The sequence below is a fragment of the Protopterus annectens genome, chromosome 4.part1, assembly GCF_019279795.1.
Source record: "Protopterus annectens isolate FY-2018-M chromosome 4.part1, PAN1.0, whole genome shotgun sequence".
NCBI classification, from domain to species: Eukaryota; Metazoa; Chordata; order Ceratodontiformes; family Protopteridae; genus Protopterus; species Protopterus annectens.
This window is the reverse complement of record NC_056734.1, coordinates 774,229,310-774,251,037: the sequence shown is the minus strand read 5'-3', so window position 1 is coordinate 774,251,037 and position 21,728 is coordinate 774,229,310. Positions and strand designations below refer to the sequence as shown.

General features: G+C 40.3%; 1 protein-coding gene across 1 annotated transcript in view; it reads left to right on the top strand.

The window, feature by feature from the left end:
• The window catches only part of ARHGEF26 (Rho guanine nucleotide exchange factor 26), a 1,375,009-nt gene that overhangs the window by 1,215,261 nt on the left and 138,020 nt on the right, over positions 1-21,728 (top strand). Inside the window, exon 12 of the mRNA XM_044070517.1 lies at positions 17,795-18,004. Within this exon, the coding sequence (XP_043926452.1) occupies positions 17,795-18,004 (210 nt within the window). The remainder of the gene's footprint in view (positions 1-17,794; positions 18,005-21,728) is intronic.

Genomic DNA, 21,728 nt, shown 5'->3' with positions numbered 1-21,728 from the left:
TGTCTCAATGCCCGGCTTGGACCTTGCATCTACTGTCCCAACAAGACAATCAGATCCTGCACAGCCAGCTAAAGACCTTAAAGCTGGCATGGTGGATAATGTAGTCATACAAAAGCGCGCCTCTCACTAAAGCTGTGATGGATGTCATTTTGGAGGCCAGAAGGCCTAGTACCAGAAAATCTTACGCTGGAAAATGGAAGAGATTCTGTGCTTGGAATTAGGCACAAGGAATTGACACAGCTGTACCAAATATTCCTCAGATTTTGCAATACTTAACTGAGATGCTGGACAAAGGCCTATCCTTTTCATCAATTAAAATTCATGTCTCTGCCATTTCAGCTCATTACAATACAGAGCCACCAATCTTTTCTCATCCTTTGTTAAAGGCAGTACCTCAGAGGAGCCAAAAACTTAAGGCCTCCAAGGAGATCACCAATACCTGCATGGGACCTCAGTTATGTCTTGGAAAAACTCACCCTGCCTCCTTTCGTGCCAGCCGCTACAGCTGATATAAAGTTTTTATCTTGGAAAACAGCTCTGCTCCTAGCAATAACTTCTGCAAGATGAGTCGCAGAGCTGCAGGCACTCATGGCTGTGGAACCTTTTATCATTTTTTATCCAGACAGGGTTTCTGTGAGGACGAACCCAACATTCATGCCTAAGGTAGTCTCCAGTGTGGCCCTTAACCAAGCTTTTCATCTGCCTACTTTCTATCCATACCCACAGAATAAGGGGGAGAGAATTCTGCATTCTTTGGACATACACAGACAATTACGCTTCTAGTTGAACAGAACCAAAGCTTTCAGAAAGACGGAACAACTACTAGTAGCATATGCTGCAGGACCACAAGGAAAGGCGGTTTCAAAGCAGACTATTTTTAAATGGATAGGCCACTGCATTCGGTTCTGCTATTCACAACATGGCAAGCCAGTGCCTAAGGGCATTAGGCCACATTCAACCAGAGCAGCAGCCACTTCAGCAGCCTTCCTCAGGGGAGTACCAACCAAAGACATTTTAGAGGCTGCTACCTGGAGTTCAGTGCACACCATTACAAAGCACAATCATTTACCACTCTACTCTAAATCCAGGGCAGGCTTTGCCACTGCAGTTCTGCAGGGCCTCATAGCTGCTCCTAATGCTATATTAGCTCCAGCCTCCCAACCATAGCTTTGGGATTCAACCCAAGTGTAATGACTGCAACAGTGAAACACGAAGAACATAGTACAGTTGTGTACACTTACCATAAATGTAGATGTTCGAGTGTATTCACTGTTGCAGTCCAGGTTACCCACCCATCATCCCCCATTTCTTTGCTGGAACTTATTTGCACTTCTCTAATCTATACAACCTATGTGGTGTATTTGCTTGTAGATGAAGGTATAATATATTTTGGTGCATGCTTGTTTTATTGGCATATCTTTTTAGCCTACCCTTTTGGAGGCACCTGACATCTGGGGCAAGAAAAACTGAAGAAAATGGCGTCGGCTGCATCTTTTATACCCCCGGAGCTCTGATGTCAGGGAAGAGGTGACAGCAACCGACGCCAGACCTAGACTTTGGAATTCAGGCCGACTGAGGGTAGCCTGCCAGCAGGATAACCCAAGTGTAATGACTGCAACAGTGAATACACTCGAACATCTACATTTATGGTAAGTGTACACAACTGTACTTTCTCATTAATTACAGGCTTGAGTGCATTTGCTTTAAACGTGTGCACTTGAGATGTTGATTAGGAGCATTACTTGCTGGGAAATTTTGGTACGATCTCAAGTAGTTCAGAGGACTCATTGTCTATCTGTCCAGCACCTTAAAACTAGAAAGCCCTCCTCACAGAGTTTATTCGTAGAACTAAGAAGTCATTGTAAGGCTGCTGTCAGAGACACTACACTGAACTTCTTCCTGCAAAATCAACATAAGTACACATCATTCAGTGATTTTCTTTCTTAACAAAACAAATGTCTTGGAGGTCAGGATAGAGTTACCAAGTGTAAAAACTGGAACTTTTTGTATGATTGACTGAAACACAGGTTTATAAAGATGGTCTCTTATTCCTTAGCTATTCTTCTGACAATGTTTACAAACAGAAACACATCAGAAGAGATAGTTCCTAAATTGTGGAAAGAGGCTTATGGTTTTCCACTGCACAAAGGTGGTTTTTCTTGTCTGAAAAAAAGCTCCCTATCAAAAGGAATAACTAACTAGCAAACTTCCATCTCATGGACTTCTCCATCCAGTGTTATCTGTCCATCTCAGCATAAATGCTGAAAAGACTGTGATCATACCTCTCAACCTTCCTGAATCACTCGTTTTTTACCGGATTTTGAGGTCCAGATGATGGGGTGCCACGATTCCCAAGTGGCACCCCTTAATTTCCGTATTTCCCGGCTTTTTATTTTTATTTTTTTACTTTTTTTAATTTTTTCGTCTTTTTTTTTTTTTTTTGGAGTGACATCATCTCGCAGTTACGTCAGCTCCGTGAGCAGCCTGCCAGCCAGTCGAGGGCTGTTGTTGCTGTTTCTTTACATGCCGACGCCGTCTCACACACGGCACACTGCTGCAAGCCTGCAGTTAGGATAGGCCAGGTAGGGAACTACTGTTCAACCACAGCAACCAATAAAAGAGATGGAGAGGTGGGCTGAAGGAGCGGCGGGACTGACTGAGTTTGAATGAGCGAGAGAACAGAGAATCCCTCGAGTGTTTTTTTTTTTATATATAAAATAATTTAAAGAAGTGGCAGGCACTGGCTTGAAATTTTCTTTGCTTGTGTACTAGTTAGTTGGTGCAGGTGTTCATTACAGGTGCACTATACCACCACTGTTGCTTGGCACTTTAGGCAGGCAGCAGGAATCAGGAGGAGAGTAAAACAGTCAACTCAACTGACGTGTAACGGACTCGGAGCTGTGCGGCATTAATCTCTGTTGGTTCTTGGTTGGTAGTCGAGTCATCATTACATTCACCATGAAAATTATTGCTTCTGCTGCTGCTTCTTCCCCCGGCTCCTCCAGCACCAGGAGGTAAATAAAATAATTTATAAAAGGAAATGAATGAAATGTTTATGACGTGAGTATTTATATGAGAATGATCGTTTTTCTCATTTGTTATGGAATGTCAACGCATGTTGGCATGATTAAGGTCAGCCTAATATAGTATAATAAAGTATTCTAGAAAGGAAAACAAAATTATGAATATTCTGGCTTGAAACTGAAAAACTTGATGGTTATTCCTGACTGAACAAGGTGTCACATCACAAGTGCTATGCTTTTTTTTTTTTTTGTTAAAGACTAACACTTCCTAAATGGAGGATATGATTCTACTTTGGGGTTAGAAGCACACCATTAGCTATATCTGAGGTCTAGAATGATAAAAAAAAAAAAGAAAAAATTGGTTGAGCAGTATTGTTAAATCTCCACTATCTGGGCACTGGTGCTCTCTTGAGCCAACTTGGATATGTGATAGAAGAGATGCACAAAACATTTTAATTTTCATTGGTGCAAATTGGATGGGTAAAATGCTATTTACTAACTGCAGTCTCTATACTGTCTCACAGCGATAGAATTTAAAAGTTATAGAATAACTTGGAAATCAATCGGAATCGGCAAATTTTATTTAAAGCTCCTGGAACTGTAAAAAACTGGGGGTTAAACTCATTCTGTTCTGCTGTAGCATGTGCTGAGCAAAACTCCTAATTAGGCCAAGTTCAAGAGGGGAAATGCAGTTAAAAACACTTTAGTATTCAGACTGAAGTCCATCAGACAATAACTCAGCCAATATTTACTACATTTTACAATTACAATGGGCTTTAAGCTGGTATACCTGATGTTGTCCCCTGGTTTCAACACAGTGAGAATAATCTGTGTTATATGTTAGCAGATAATGATAAAATCTTTTTGGCACAAAACATCAAAGTGGAAACAGACACAAGGTTAAATGGGCTCTAACTTTGGTAACTGAAGTATGTCTTCATATTTTAACTCTTCTTAATTACAGTGAAGTGCATTTTTTTTCATTCACGTCTTTCCATCTCAGTTTCTTTGCCATTGTTGAATGTTTGGTTGCAGGACAGGTCTCTTTTTCTGAAGGCTCGGGGTGCAAAGTTGGCTTACAGTATTTGAGATGCAAGGTCCCACTGCATAACAGTGAAATAAGGCAAAGTCAGTGTAACCATTTTGATTGCATTCATGATCCCAATTAATCCTAACCAGTCAAATCTGTGTAACTGCAAATGTTCTTCGTGTTTCACTGTTGCAGTCATTACATTTGGGTAATCTGCTGGCAGGTTGCCCTCAGTCGGCCTGATTAACAAAGTCTTGGGTCCTGCGTCAGTTGCTGTCCCTTCTTCCATGATGTCAGGTCGTCAGGGGTATAAAACATGCAGCAGATGCCATTACATCAGTCTTTCTTGCCGTGCGGTGTCTGAAGCAGAAGCAGTTCGCAAGTGCCAGTCGGCAGACTCCTGAAATTTTCGTTTTCGAGTTTCAGAACCGAAGTCTTCAACTTAAAGCTAAGTGCCCTGTTGGGGAAACTTTTTCTTGCTCCTTACCGATGTCAGTAAAAGTTAATAATTGCATTACGTGTGGAAAGCAAATACCTCTTAAGGATTTTCATTTGTACTGTATTCCTTGCCTAGGCCCTGACCATGACGTACCTTGCTGTTGGTTTTGTGCTTTATTTATTCAGAGGTTCTCGGTTTAATTATCCAGAAATAATGTCGGTTAGCCATCCGACTACCGGAATTCCGAAAAAAACACAAAGAAAAAGACTGAGACAGACCCTCGAGATTTCGCTTAAGCCAGTCGCCAGTTCGCCGGTACTCAGTAACGTGCTTTCGCAGCCCTGATACCCGCTACTTCTGACTCGCAGGCCTCTATTGAGACCCATTCGGAGTCTGGTATGCCGCGAGATGCTTCTCCTCTGGAACCCGCGGATGTCTCTACCTTGGATGGATCCAGAGCTGCTGTGCAGGCACTGACTTCTGAGAGTGTATTCAGGCCTACAGACTTGCATATTAAACCGACTCCACCTTCTATTCTAAGGACTAAATCTCGATCTATGTCTAAAAAACCGATGCCCAGGCCACATGTTCAGGCCCTCTGCCTGAAAAACAAATGATCAAAATGGCTGAAGATCTTATTACTCTAATCAGGGGTAGTCAACCCCCCACAAATTTCTAAGAGGCCTAGGACTGAGCTTGACTATGATTCTTCTGATCAGGACACTGGTTCCACTAATTCTTCCAATGACCTAGGTTTGTCCATTCGTACATATGAGGATTCTGATGCAGAGGATTCCATTCCCTCTGCCCCCCCCCCCCCCAAGGACTTTTCTTTTGGGGAAACTTTACATACCCTAAGGGAGCATTTCCACTGGGAAAGTCAGGAATTTTCTGAATCTAAAAAGAGGCTTAGGGATTTCCTTCTCCTACCTCAGCATAGGCCTTTGCTATACCTCCTGTACTAGACATTGTTGTGTTTTCGGAATCTAGTATGGCCCCTGATTCCTTGCCTCCAGCTCCCAGTAAACGTAACAGATGCTACAGGGTTCCTGAGTCCCACAAGTTCCTTTATAAAAACCCTGTTGTGGATCCAGAAACCATTTCTCAGGGGCCTAAGGGCATTAATGCTTCTACTGCTAAAAATCCTACCCCTCCTGATAGAGATTCCAGGGGGCTGGATAGATGGGGTGAAAAGATTTATACTTCTGCAATTTTGGCAATCAGGGCTTTAAACTGTCAATTTCATATGTTAAAATATCAACAGCATATTATGGGGCTGCTCAAACAGAAAATTATGTTGATTTCAGACTGTGTAGAAAATAAAGATTTACAGGATTTATTGCATTCTGCTGAACAAGCTGGAAAACATACTTTGCAATGTGGTTTTGATTCTTTAGAGGCCTCTTGCAGGGCTGCTGTTACTGGGTCTGTGCTTAGAAGGCATGCTTGGCTTAAGGAGCAATCTCTGCCTGATCATGTTAAAGCAAAATTGTTGGATGCTCCTTTAAATCAGGACCGCCTGTTTGGCAGTAAGGCTGAAGAAGTTCTAAAAAAGATGGAAGATGAAGTTAAATCTATGCAAACTGTAAAAGATTTCTTACAAGTGCAACCTCCTAGATTTAGTAGACACTGGCCTACTAAGACTTGGTTCTTTCCAGCTCCTTCCAGATCCACTCAAGCCAAACCCAGACACACCAAAAGCACCAGGTTTCAGTCCCAAGGGACTCTCAGAACTAAGCAATGGGGGGCCTCCACTTCCAAATCTGGAAATAAGACACCCCCTATGGAAACTATCTCAATGTCTTTCCTTTAAAATTACCAAGCACTTAACTTACAGCCACCCCTTTGGGGGGAAAAATTGCTCTTCATGCAAAAAACGGGGAACTCATAACCCAGGACAAATGGGTTTTAAATATAATGTCCCAGGGATACAGATTTCATTTCCACACGTCACCAACACTAAACGGGTGGCCAGACCTGCCCCCAAATCAGTGGGCAGAGGCTCAGAAACAAGTACTTTCCCTCTAAAACATTGGGGACTATTCAACCGGTACCAGAAGAGGAAAAGGGACACGGTTTCTATTCCAGGCTTTTCCTGGTACCCAGAAAAAACAAATCATGGCATCCAATTCTGGACCTGTTTACTCTAAGCACCTTTCTGGACATTTGAAAATTCAAGATGCTGACTCTTCACCAGTTACTTCCTATGCTAGGCAAAGATGCCTGGTTGGCAACTCTAGATTTAAAAGAAGCTTAACTGCATATCCCAATCAGGGAATCTTGCAGAAGATACCTACGCTTCAAACCAGGCTACTTCCATTATCAGTTCTTTGCACTGCCCTTTGGCTTGTCTACTGTGCCCAGGGTATTCACAAAGTGCCTGGCTCCAGTAATTGCATTTTGCAGGCAAAGAAATATTCAAATATATCCATACCTGAGCAATTGTCTAATTCAGGCAGAAAACCAGGCCATACTTATAAATCATCTGGCGTTTGTAAAAAGGGTTCTAACTTGTCTAGGGTACACCATAAACAAAAAGAAATCACAACTGGTACCCTCTCAACAAATAACATTCCTGGGTGCAAGCTTGAATACAACTGCCCAGATGGCTTACCTCACGCCAGAAAAGCAAATTCATTTGGTAACTTACTTCAAACAAGTGGCCACAAAAACCCTGCTACCTGCAATGCAAATACTGCAAGCCTTGGGGTTTATGGCCTCCTGAATTCTTCTAATTCCATATGCAAGACTGCTTATGAGGAAACTTCAGTGGTACGTAAAAAGTCTATGGAGTCAACATTGTCACAGCCTGGAAACAATGATTCCTATCATCCCTTGCCTACGCCTGGTGTTCCTATGGTGGGCAGAGGCCTGCCACCAAAACAAGGGACTGCCACTCACACTACCCCATACCACCCAAACCCTAACTACAGATGCATTAGACTATGCATGGGGGGGCTCATCTGGCAGGGAAGTGCATTCAGGGCAAATGGAATCCAAATAAAATGCACCTGCATATCAATCAAAAAGAAATGTTAGCTGTACAGAATGCTCTGATAGCTTTCAAGGGCTACATTCATCCAGGACAATTAATGGTAAAGATGGACAACACCATGGTTATGTGGTACATAAAGAAGCAGGTGGTACACATTCCTACCCCCTCTGCAGACTAGCCATGGCCTTGTGGATCACTGCCTTGAGCCACCAAGTGCAACTACAAGCTCAATTCTTGCCAGGAAAACTGAATACACTGGCAGAGGGACTAAGCAGAATTCTCATGGACCCACATGAGTGGAAACTGGAACCACGGATTTTCAACATGTTGACAAGCAAATGGGGAGCCCAGACATAGATCTATTTGCCTCCCTCCAGAACTACCAGTTGGACAAATTTTGCACAAGGACTCCTCACAAAAAAGCCTGGAAAGTGGATGCTCTGTCCTTCAGCTGGAAAAACCTATCAGTCTACACCTTTCCACCTCTGCCTCTGCTCTCCAAAGTTCCACTAAAAGTCAAACAGGATAAACCAAAAATGATTTTTATTGCTCCAGACTGGCCACGCCAACACTGGTACCCACTCCTGCGCAGTGTGTCACAAATATCTCCATGGCACCTGCCTCAGACACCTTCCTTACTGTCTCAGCAGGAGAACTAAATTCTGCACCCTCAGCTCCCAACATTGAACCTTGCAGCTTGGCTAATCACTTAAATTTACCCTTAGCATCCCTCAGCAAACCTGTGATGGATGTCATCTTGGAGGTGAGAAGACCTAGTACTAGAAGATCTTATGCTGACAAATGGCAAAGATTCTGTGACTGTAACCAATCTTTATGGATGAGCACAGCAACGCCCAATTTACCTCAGATTTTGCAATATTTAACTGAGATGCTTCACAAGGGCCTGTCTTTTTCCTCTATTAAAATCCATGCTTCAGCTATTTCAGCTCACTATAACACAGACCCACTCCTCTTTTTTCATCCCCTGATCAAACAGTATCTCAGAGGGGCAAAGAACTTGAGACCACCCAGGAGGGTTCCTACCCCTGCCTGGGACCTTAACTTTGTTTTGGAAAAGCTCACTTTACCACCTTTCGAGCCAGCTGCTACTGCAGACTTAAAATGTCTTTCTTGGAAAACAGCCTTTCTCTTAGCAATCACTTCAGCTAGAAGGATTTCTGAATTTATGGCAGTGGAGCCTTTCATCGTCTTTCATGCGGACAGGGTATCTCTGCGGACCAGTCCATCCTTCATGCCCAAGGTGGTTTCCTGTGTGGCTCTTAACCAGTCCATTCATTTGCCAACCTTCTATCCCAATCCACAAAACAAAGGGGAACAGATTCTGCATTCCTTGGACGTGCACAGACAACTTAGATTCTACTTGAACAGAACTAAATTTCGAAGAAAATCTGAACAATTGCTAGTGGCATTTGATGCTGGGGCAGAGGGGAAGGCTATTTCAAAGCAAACCATTTCTAAATGGATAAGCCATTGCATTAATTTCTGCTATAAGCACCATGGAAAACCTATCCCCCAGGGGATCAGATCTCATTCCATTAGGGCTGCATCTACTTCTGCAACCTTTCTCAGAGGTGTTCCTACCAGGGATTTTCTAGAAGCTGCTACCTGGAGTTCAGTACATACTTTCACCAAGCATTACCATTTACCAATTTTCTCTAAATCCAGAGCTGGCTTTGCCACTGCAGTCTTGCAGGGCCTTATAGCTGGTCCTAATGCTCTATAACGCCATCCTCCCAACCATAATTTTGGGAATCTACCCAAATGTAAAGACTGCAACAGTGAAACACGAAGAACATAGTACAGTTGTGTACACTTACCATAAATGTAGATGTTCGAGTGTATTCACTGTTGCAGTCCTGGTTACCCTCCCTCCAGCCCCCTGTTTTTCTCTTACTATACCTCTACTTTCTTTTACCGTGCTTAAAAAAGCCTTTTTGGTGTATTTGCTTTTGGTTGGAGGTATATTGTTGTGTTTTTTAATTTCATTTGCTCCCCATTTGGGGGGCACCTGACATCTGGGGCAAGAAAAACTGATGTAATGGCATTGGCTGCATGTTTTATAGACCTGATGACCTGACGTCATGGAAGAAGGGACAGCAACCGACGCAGGACCCAAGACTTTGTTAATCATGCCAACTGAGGGTTACCTGCAAGCACATAACTCAAATGTAATGACTGCAACAGTGAATACACTCGAACATCTACATTTATGGTAAGTGTACACAACTGTACTTTTTCTGTCCTAGGTTGGGCAAAAACTCTGTGCATATGTGGGATCCCGAATGTGTCTGCCACAGTGCCTTTGTATGTGTGTAAGGTCTCATGTCTAGAAGCAGATTTTTGTTTCTTTTCATTTTTTTAAAATTATTTTCTTGTTTCATCTTTGACTGCAGTTTGTGAATTGCCATAAAGATTATTACTTTCATTTGTCCTTTTGCACTTTAGTCCCATGTAGTGGTTTAACAGCATTTTTGTTAGCCTGACATAAAAATTCAAGCTTTTTCCTTTCTTCGTTTTAGTAGCAAATATTGTGTCTTCTAGAAACTTATTGTATTGGCATGTTTTTTTTCTCCTAGTTTCCGAATATGTTAAACTACATTTAAAATGAAAAATGTACCACACTAAGAAATAGAGAAAAATACTGACACTCCACAAAACATCCTGCCACCATTATCCAGAGGAATCCCTAGTTAAAGCCTTATTAGTACAATCAAGAAGGCATCTGAAATGGGTGGGGGTGGTTTATAGCTAGCCCTTGACTAAGATGGACATTCAATATTTTCAGTCTTTGATTATGGGGAAGTAATGAAGTATTTTTATATATTTGTAACCGTGTTCTTTAACTTGAAAGTGTAGGACAGAGAATTCACAATCTGTATGCATGATGAAATGCTTAAAAAATGCATCCCAAAATGAAGTAATGGCCACCCTCATGGTCTACGAGGTGGAAGCCTATAACTAAACATCTATAAATGTAACAGGAATGCATTGCAAATTTACAGATGAAATTCGCTGCTGCTATCTTAAATCATGTACAGCTACTGGAAAATTAGGTGCTGCTAACCATTTTGTTTATTTGTTTTCTGGTGTAGAGCACTGATCTCTATGGCCCTTCTATTTATTTATTGATTGATTTGTATTTGTTTCCGGGGACACTATCTCTGCATATAGTCAGTGCACCAACAGCACTGTACAATCCCAGCATAATGCACCCCAATGTAACAGTTAATGTTTTGTTTTACACATGGCAATACAAATATGCTCACTGCTTGAGCCATCTTGTACCACCTCCATTGCAATCCTTTTGTCATAGTTAATAGATGAGATAATAAGCTTTATAAGTATGTAACAGTATGGGTGTGGGCTGCGCAGCTGCACCCACTGTTATTTTTATAAAATAATATTGTATTTTAGTTTTGCAGAAGTTCAAATATAAATATTAATATAAATAAAACACTATTCTTATTTTGTTTTTCATGTCATGATCATATTTTGGTTGTCTGTTCTTCAGTTTGCATTTAAAAGTTGGTATCCCACAATTCCATCGGAGTGGGTGAGGCTACGTAATATGTATGCAAATTTTATGTTAATCAGCATACAGATTTGTACCTATTTTCATGGGCCTTTGCCCAGATTTTTGATATTTCCAGGTTGAGAGATATGACTGTGATGCAGATAGTGCCTTATTCTCACTTGACAAGCTTATTTGGAATAGCCTAAATAAAGGGCAAGTCAGGGTTGTTATAATGATTGACTTGCTCAGAGCCATCATAATATACTCCTTAACTGATAGGAACAAGCACATTAAACTGGTTTTATACTTCTACTTATTAACAAATCTGAAAAGGTAAATTAAAGTTTAGTCTGATCCATACGACTTAATGAAGGGTTTCCATTCAGTGATCTATAATAGGCTTTCTTTTTTTATTTCTTTTTATGTGATTCAGGTTTCATCCTACTCAGAGATTTTGTGCTTTCTGCAATATGCAGAAAACTTCATTGTTGCATACCTACTGACCACTCCATCCAGCACAGAACAAAAATGTTCAAAAGTACTTTTCCAAGCCAGAGTCATGGTTATTGGTCTTAGGATTATATCTAAATGTATCAATGACAAAAAGCATTGTAATCTTACATTATAGTGTACCAGCTGTTACCTCGTGGGAGCAGGAATGCGCTAATATGTCTTTTCTGGAGAGCTAAAGGGTCAAGGGGGGAGAATGGGTGGAGAAGCTAGGTGGTTGGATCAGGGTATGTTTACAGACCAATCAAGCAGAACAGTTCCATATATTTATTATACAGAGTTCCAACATTGGTGTTCCCTTTGTTAAACTAAAAACTTAATTGGCTCTGGAAATAAGTTGTTATAAATGTATATGCTTTCCAAATATCAACGTCAGTCTGTAAGATTATGATAATTACAGGTCTTGATAACACACAGTAAATATGAAATTTAACTCTCATAACAAACTTCACTCAGAAGTTACTTAAGATATTATATGCACAATTGCAAAGGTATTGCAGGTATCATAAACTAGTAGTAAATAGTTTGGTAAAAACACAACACATGAACAGTAATTTTGAACAGTAATTTATCTCACAAGGTAAGGCAAGCAACTTTTTTTTTGTATTACAATGCCAGCAACATCTTGAACTGTTACCATCTGAATAAACCCAGGTCTTATATTTTACCAAGCCCCAGGTATTTAAATGTAAAAGATAAGTGATATAAAAAATGAGATGCAAAAACTATATTTACAACTTGATTGCATACAATAAGCATTCTCTTGCACTTTTTCAGTTCAAAGTCAAATCAGCAAAATGAATATTCAGAATACTCACAGTGCCTCTCAAGAAAGAACTTCAGACCATTCGTGTCTACCCATTTGCTAAGATACAATAGAATATAAATAAGATTTGGAAAACAATTTGTAGGAAATGTGTGAAGCATTTGAATCTTTAGGATTACAGGATACTTAGTTGTTCCATTCAGGAGAATAAAAAGGAAGGAGGATGTTACATGCTACAGTACAAGTTTCTAGGACTGCAGCTTTTGCTAATTCGATTTAAGTGATTTTCTAACTGGGCACACTTAGTAATTATAAATTTCCTGTCTTCAGGGTTGTTGCAGAAGTGGTGTCTGGTAAGGCTTTTTGAGTCACATTGTAGGCAAATTAAGACAATTTATTCCAATAATTATTTTCCCAAAGGTATTTTGCTGTGCCACACAATGCTTACATTAATCAGAGACAAATCATTTTTAACCATGGTCCGCAAGAGGCACCACATTGACACAAGCACTGTCCATATCTTAATTTAATGCTAGCAGTATCCAAAATAAGTACCCACAGCACATCAGTGCCACCTGAATAGCATAACCAGCTCAGAATCATGGCTTAAACCTCAAGAAATACTCCAATCTACCATTTCCTCCACTTATGAACCTGTTTATAGCTTTACACCAGGAAACAGAATAGATAACATGTTACATCATACATCTATGCACATTACTGCCAAGTTTATTTGCCATGCCATCACTGTTGGCAAATTTAACCCAGCTTTGAATCACTTACTCCTGCTTTACCAGTTGCCTAAAACTTACCATTGCAGTCTTATATAACATCCCCTCATCATCATCAAGCACCCCCTTTTTCAATTTTCTACATGAGGTCGAGGTGTTATGTTAACTGTCTTCATCTCTCTCGATTCAGTGCCAGAATCTCTTTGCTGGATGTCCTAATTCCCTCTTAACTTCTTCCTGTCTGTCCCAAAACGTCTTCACCAGATTGTCTTCTCCTTTTCTGCACATGTATCTGAATCGCCATAATTTGTTCTCTTTGATCTTTTCTGCAACTGGAGCTACTTTGGCTTCTGCTCTTAAGTCCTCATTTCTTCTTCTGTCCCACAGTGCGTATCCTGCCACCTTTCTCAGGCACTTCATTTCCATCACCTCTAGCTTCCTTATCTGCTCTGCCTTTACTGCCCAGGTTTCTGTACCATACAGTAGTACTGGTCACACCTCTGTTTTGTACACCTTACTTTTCAGCTTCTTTGGCATCCTTTTGTCATATACTACACCTGACACTCTATGCCAGCTGACTGCAGCCCCTCTGATTCTAGCTCTAACCTCCTTATTCAGACTTCCATTCTCATCAATCACCCCTCCCAGATACATGAAGCTATTAACCTGTTCCACTGTTTTCCCTTCTGTCTCAGTTCCCACTTTTTTCTGATTTCCCCAATTTGCTGCCATTATCACTGTCTTATTTGTATTTAGTTTCATCCCATGTGCCTTCAGTTTTACATTCCATTCTTCTATCCTCTGCTGTAGTTCTTGCTGATAGTCTGCCTGTAATGCCATATCATCTGCATACAGCAGCTTTGTGATTTGTCCCCTCCAACCCGTTTGCTTTGTGCCACCTACTGTGCCACTTTTCAGAAGCTGGTAGAGTGCCTCTGATGCCCTATTCTTTGCTACTGCAAATCCTATCTTAGCTTCTTTGTTTGCCAACCAGTATTCCTTCCTAGCCTGGTCCGTCTTTTCTATGTCCAACTTTTTCCTGCACTCCTCCTTTTTTCTGATGACTTCCTAGACTTCTGCATCCCACCACCAGCTTTCCTTGTGTACTGTATTTCTGTACCTGGCTCAGCTACTTATCTGTTCTGCAGTCCTTATACATGCTGTTTTGAGGCACTGCCATTCTTCTTCAGCTCCATCTATGTCCTCCTGTTCTTGGGGTGATAGAGCCCTGAGTAATTCCTTGAACTGTTTTACTTCCCTCCAGTCAACTTCTATGTCTTCTGCCTGGTCTCTATTGACCTTAGAGCTTTCTCTGACCACTGCTTACCTATCTCTAAAGCTGCTGTTTAAGGTGTCATGTCCATCAGCAAACAATTTAAGTATAAAAATGTAATAATACTTGTAGTTTTTCACCTTCATTGGTATACCAGTAACAAAAAGCAGCTTGACAATAAGTTAGACATACTATACCAGCAACAGTTAGCTTCCACCTTCTCATAGCCCAGCTGTCTTAGCTATAGGCAGTCACTTACAGATTGGCATCTTATTTTCAAAGTTCAGCGATTGGCCTTCAGTAATAGTCGCCACCCCTTCTCTACTACTTCTCACATCTCAATAATATAACCATTAGATTAAATAACTTCCTAACAGCAGCTGTACACTCTCCCAACTGTTAGCAGTCAAGAGCACAAAGCACTTTTAGTAAAGGTGTACTTGTGCCTGCACAAGTTTCTTGCCTCTCACTCTGGTGCTGTCTAGCAGCTCCAAAGAGTAGGAGAAGTTACCCATTATCCTGGCCAACTTTCCCCAGAGTCAATATGAATACCAGCTTGGGTATCTTCTAAAAAGAGGCCATTAGACTTGTAAGATTAACCTGGTTGGCAAGACCATCCTCCATCATCTTCAAAAGACTGTGAAGTCATGGAAACACAAAAAGTAGATTTATGGCTAACTCACTTTGGTTTGAGCACCAAGGAAAATGTTTCATCAATCGCAATGAGTTACATTGCCTTCTTTATTGATACATAGAAACTTTATCATTCAGCAGCATCTCTGGCTAGCATCTACCTTAAATATAAAACTTTCTTTTGAATACCTCAAGTCAACCTCTTCACTCTTCTCACCTAAACCTATTAATTAGAATCCTTTTATGACACATTCTGCATCTGGGACGTAAACTGTGGAAAGGACACTCACTGAGCATCAGGCCTATGCCCACTTTTCACTTATTCAAGCCTAATGTTCACCCTTTCCATGATTCATTGATATGCAGCTGCCAGTAGTGATAGATTCTGTAGCCCATTGCAAAGGCTTTATTGTTTACAAATACAAATCCATGCTGCATTTGGAAGTTATATGTGTTTTATTGTGATTGTATGGTTATAGTGTACTGTTCCTACTGTATCATGTTATGTAAGCTAATATTTTGTGTTGCTGTTTTTCTTTCGGCTTTTCCCGGTTAGGGGTCGCTACAGCAAAACTCCGGTCCGCTAATGATTGGCTGTTGATTTTTATGGTGCCGAGGTGCCAGCCCAATGCCCAACCTTCAACAAAGGCATGCCCATTCATGCATGTCTTTCGAACACCACTCGACCGTGAGGAGGACATGCAGACTCCACACAGAAGGCGCTCCAGCTGAGAATCGAATGGGAGAACCTCTTGCTGTGAGGCGACAACGCTACCGCTGCACCACCGCGGCTTATAAGCTACTATTGTGCGTAATAACAAAATGTCATTATTAATAACCCTTTTGTCTCCCTGATGCCTGTCGACCATCAACCTACACAACCATTACCCCAAAATTTCCTCTGTAGGGCAACAGCCAGTTACAGAGGCTATTCGTGCAATCTTCAGGGACTTTTCTGCTTAGCCCATGACTGTGCCACTTGGTGACTGATGTGAACCCCACATCAATGCAAGGGCCTTCTGTACCCTTCCTCTGTATATGAGTGCTCCCACCCCCATGCTAAGGATAGGTGTCATCACCAGCTTGGAAAGTCAAGCACACATCTCTGGTTAGGGATATTTTGCCTTCAAGTCTCCACTTGTATGTTGTGATACAGTCACTGGACTATCAGTCCCTTACTTCAGAGCAGGCAAGTTCATGTTTGCCACTCATTCCTACCCTCCCCAGCCCAGCTCTTCCAGTTCTAAGCCATTAATCACAGCTGTATCCTTCTGTGAAACCGTCAGAACATTATCCCCTCAATGCTCCAGAGATGGGCTTTTTTGTAATAAGGTCTTTGCTGAAAGTGGACACCTCTAGAGGTTGTTTGTTAAGAAAGTAGGAACTATGTACCATTTTGTTATGGTTATATAGCTGGGGTGTAACATTCTACTATATTTCTTGTACCCAAGTTACTACTATAATTTTGTAACATAATCTTAGCTAAAAGAGGTACCTTGGGTCTACTGTACTTTCTTAGTTAAAATTAAACTGAAGGATGGAGCTTGTTAGAAGTTTGCAGCCTTAATCTTCTGTGCTGAACTGCCAGAGGTTCAGTTATATTGTTTTTCTCTTTGCTAAGTTCAGTTAAGGTGGATGTATGGCTTCACCAAGAATGTGTCTTGTCTCCCAGTGTTGTTGATTTTCATGGACTAGATGTGGGCACAGCTGTGATTTCAAAAATAGTTTGGAAGCATGAAGACTGCATCTTTTCTGTTTGCAGATGATGATACCCTTCTAGTCTCAGTTGAATCAACTCAAGTGTATAACTGGAGTATTCTGCTGCTGCATGTGAAGAGACTAAGATAAAAATGTAAACCTCTAACTATAAGCCATTTTGTTTTTCAGAAAAGACCAGATTCTTCTCTGCTGGTTATGGGACTAGTGTACTGTTGACAGAGGCATTTTAGTATCTTGGAGTCTTGTCCATGAGGAGTTAGGGTATGGGGGTCATAGTGCTGACTCCTGGAAAGGTGCAGCTGTGGCAGAACTGCAGGAATTATATCTGACTTTGGTGATGAAGTGAGGGACGAGTCTTAAACAAAAACAGGCTTGTCCCTTGCCCTAAAGGTTAGGATAGCAACCAGAAGGAGGAAATCATGAATACAGCCAGTGGACACAATGTTGCAATGCAGGGTTACTGGACTTGCTCTTTATGACAGTGTGAGGATGTTGGCAAGCCAGTAGGATCTTGAAGTGGACAGACCAAGGATATACCGGAGAGACTATATCTTTCATTTTCTCTTGAAAATGCAGTAGTTTGAGCCAGGGACTGTTGCTGAGGATAGAAAAGCCTAGCTATCCCTGTTCACCTTGCTATCATTGCAACCCTGACCTGACTTTGTGGTTTAGGAAGAAGATGTGGGGAATAGATAATAATAATAATAATAATAATAATAATAATCATAATAATAATAATAATAATACCACCACCACCCATTTGTTAACTAGGTAGGCCCACCGGCAACCAGGGAGACATTTCTGGTTAAATGACTTACTCAGGGTCACACAGTAACCAAATGAGAACTCTGAGAATCAAACTCTGGCTCACAGGAACTACAGTTCATAGCATTAACCTTCTGCTCCAACTGCCAGACAATTGAAGGAGGAAGCCGTGTGTCTGAAAATTATAAGTATGCACAATGACAAATATGACCTGGATATATAAGCACAACTTAGGGCTTTCAGAATGGCAAAAATGTTTCCAAAATATGCTGTGCAAAGACAAGTGGTGAAGGTAAAAAAAAAAAAAGAATGAAGTTGAATGTGAGAGTTTCTTTTTCAAGTTAACTGTTTTTTTTTTCTTTCTCTCTCATGCAGTGAAGAAAGTTACACAGTTACAGACTACGCACTAGGAGACCAGCTGTCAGTGGAACCATGTGACATGGAGGAACAGAGCGTGTCACCAGTGAAGACTACCTCAGGGATGCTGTACTCCAGACAAAGCTCTGCGTGTTACGTCTTCAAGCTAACCATTCATAGTAACCGTGCTGGGGAAAGAGTGGAAATGCTGCTTGGTGCAGAGAGCTTGTAAGTGCTGAATATTTCTATTTTATCAGCAGCATGCTCCCTTTGGGCATAATGTCCCTTTACAAGAGAGAGTATGAGACTACATTACTAGAGTATTAGAGTACAACCTTTGGAATGGCTGCTTTTATTGGCTTATCATACTATTAATTGTACATGTTATTTCCATAACATGTTACCCATCTAAATAGTAAAGATTTTCAGTGAAATAGAAGTCTTAATTTTAAATGAAAAAGAAACACTTGCCTGACTATGAAAAGCTGCATAAGTACATAAAAAAAAAACTTCCTAACTGAAAATAAATCTGGAGGCCTGACTGGGGCATTTTTTTTTCTTACTAAAGTTGTAAATTAAAATTCTCAAAAGTTGCTGCCATTATAATTGTGTCATCCATCTTAACATCTCTAGAAAACAGATGTAGATAAACACATAAAGTAGAGCCAAGATTGCTATTGAACTAGAAATGGCCTAAATACCTTATAAAGACCATTTATGTGTTGTTCATGGAGAGTATAATCCTGCATCTTACCCAAGCTTCTTAATATGTAAGCAGTCCATCCTGTATGAAATTAATAAGTAAATCTATCTCTTTGTACATGGTTCTCTGCAAATAGGAGGAGAGTTTGCAACTGTTCTTCCTTAGAAGTAACAAGAACAAGGAAGTAACGTGGGTGACGCAGTGGTGCAGCGGTTAACGTTGTTGCCTCACAGCAAGAGGTTCACCGGTTTGATTCTCGGCTGGGGTGCCTTCTGTGTGGAGTTTGCATGTTCTCCCTGTGTTCGCGTGGGTTTCCTCCGGGTACTCCGGTTTCCTCCCACATTCCAAAGACATGCATCTGGAGCATTTCTCCCCGGGCCTCCACTGAAAACAGGCTTTGTGGAACCTAGTCGGACTTTCCCGGTCAACAAATGATAAATAAATAAAATAAAAAATAAATAGATGTTTTCAGTAGGATAGGTATGGTGGTCGGATTACACAAATGTTGAGCACCTCCTCTCAAACAGCCAGCACTTACAATGTAGCAATGACTTACCTTAAGAGACTATGGAAAATGGACATTGCAGATCAATTTACTCTAAGGGAACTGTTCTCATCTCAGTTATGTTCTGTAGGCATCACTTGGTTATATGGAGTGAGTACATATAACCCACCACAATACACATACTGTACACTAAAACATGCAGTGTTTTAAGCCTGTGCCAAAGAAAAAAATGGGCACTAATTGTGTAGTCATCTGTGGCCCTCAGTATGCAGATTTGACGTTAGGAAGGGAACATTGATTTGTTTGTAGTGCATGTAATCACACCAGTCACATTGCTTTCTTCACATTCACAAAACTTCCGGACATACACACATTCACCTGAACAACATATGTACAGCACATTACACATCTTACCTTACAAAACACTATTCAAACTCTGCTCCAACTTCAACCTTAGTTGCACAAATATATCTCTCAACTGTGCCCGATTGTCTGTTTTAATCCTTCCTAAAACTGGTGAATTTGGGAGAAAAGGTGGTGAATTGCACTTAATACATAATGATAGTAATTAGAGTTGCAGACTTCTTTTACTAAAATGTATATTAATTCATATTCTCTTATTTTGCCAGTGTTTTAGCAGTTTAAAGGTATCTCCCCAGGCCTCCGCTGAAAATGGGCTTCTATCCAGTCAGACTTTCCTGGTAATCAAATGTTAATAAATAAATAAATGTGTCCCTGACTGGTTGAGAGTTATGCACACAAACAAGATAAATGTGTCCCTGACTGGTTGAGAGTTATGCACACAAACAAGATGCAGACACATGTATTTACACCGGTCAGAATCCTAGCATTATGCGTTTGTTAAGCTGTACATTTCCAGTTTTAAATCAGCATGCCTTCATACACAGTAAAACCCTAGGGACACCTCCTGCCATTTCCCTATGGTTATCCAAAAAAACAGCTGTGAGGCAGTTAACCAGTTCTCAGTCACAAAATCAAATCCAAAAAGAAAACGGAAACACTATAAAAGAACAAATGTTTAATCCAAGTTCAAGTTTGCAAGTGAACACTTTCACCTTCAAGGCTATTTTGGGCAAAATAAATACTATCAATTAAACAACATAACTTAAATACATTTTAAAAAGTCACATGACTCTAATTACACCTTCTGATGCAGCATATTTAAATAAGGCTTTAAAGTGAAACTGTCATTAAGACCAGGTGGTACAAACGCTCTCATTCTTGAAATCCATCTCATCTCTTCATTTTCAGTTAAAAGTTTTATATTCCCACCCCACAATGGTCTATAAATTACTTTTAAAATCATAAACTTAAAACTATGTTGATTACCTTTCTCTGTAATGTGTTTACTAAGAACATTTGTAACTACTCTATGTCTAATATCACTGAGATGACAGGCTATACGCTCTTTAAATTTCCTGTTTGTCATACACACATGAAAAGCATCACAGATTTCACACTTAGCTAAATATATTAAATTGCTTGTGTAGCAGTTCCCATATGCATGTAAAACAAACTCTCTACATGTCATGGAATGTGTAATGGATTTGTCTGTGAACATATGCTTGCAGTAACACAATTCCCACATTTAAATGTACCTTGTTTCACATTTCCTACCTTAAAGAATTCCTTGGGTTGCTCCTTATAACATAACATCTGTTTCAAAGTGTTCTTCCTTTTGTACCCGAAAGCTGGTGGATCTCCTACTATTTCCTTTAATGCCGGGACGTCCCTTAAAATTGACCAATGTTGCCTAATAATATTTTTTACTGCTTCAGTGTTCCTGTTATAGGTAAGTGTACACCTCATTTTATTTATTTCCGGTCCTGCTCTAACTCTGTCCTGACTCTCACTACCAAAATAGGGTTGAAGCCCTCTACTTAGTCTTTGCTGTTATATGCTCCTATTAGCAACATGGACTTCAGACTCTGGGTAACCCCTATTTAAAAAGTCAGAAACCACAACATCCAATTGTTCAGACATCCTATCATGTACAGTATTTAGTCTAACTACTCGTTGCATCTGATTTTTTATTATATTTCCAAACATAAATGGAGGATGCATGCTATTACGATGCAAGCAACTATTACACTTAACCTTCTTTCTGTATATACTGTACCCTCCTTTCTGTATAGTTCTATATATACTGTACCCTGCTCATCCTTCTTTAATTTTACATCAAGGAACGTAATCTGTTCCTCAGATACATCATGTTTGAATCTTAGAAAAGTAGTAGTTCCATTAACATATAATATAAACTGTTCAAATTCATCTCGATTACCTTCCCACACAACAAAAAGATCATCGACAAATCTTTAATAACAAATAATGCACTTCTTAAAAGGATTAGTCAAAGACAACACATGTGTCTCTTCCCACATGTACATGACAATATTCACATAGGTATTTACAAATGCTGTTCCCATTGCTACTCCCCTTTCTTGATAATACAGACGAGTGTCAAAAATAAAAATATTTGATGTTAAAACTATTTTTAATACGTCACACAGTGGTCTGATCTTCTCAGTATCATAGTCTGAAAACCTCTCCAAGAATATTCTGACACATTCAGTACTATGTATGTGAGGTATTGATGTAAACAATGAATCAACGTCCATTGTCACCATATGGGAACTAATAGGAAGTTGTCCATTTGACCATCCGTACAACTGCTTTAAAAAGGTGTTAGTGTCTTTTAAAATAGTTTCTATTTTCTCTAATAC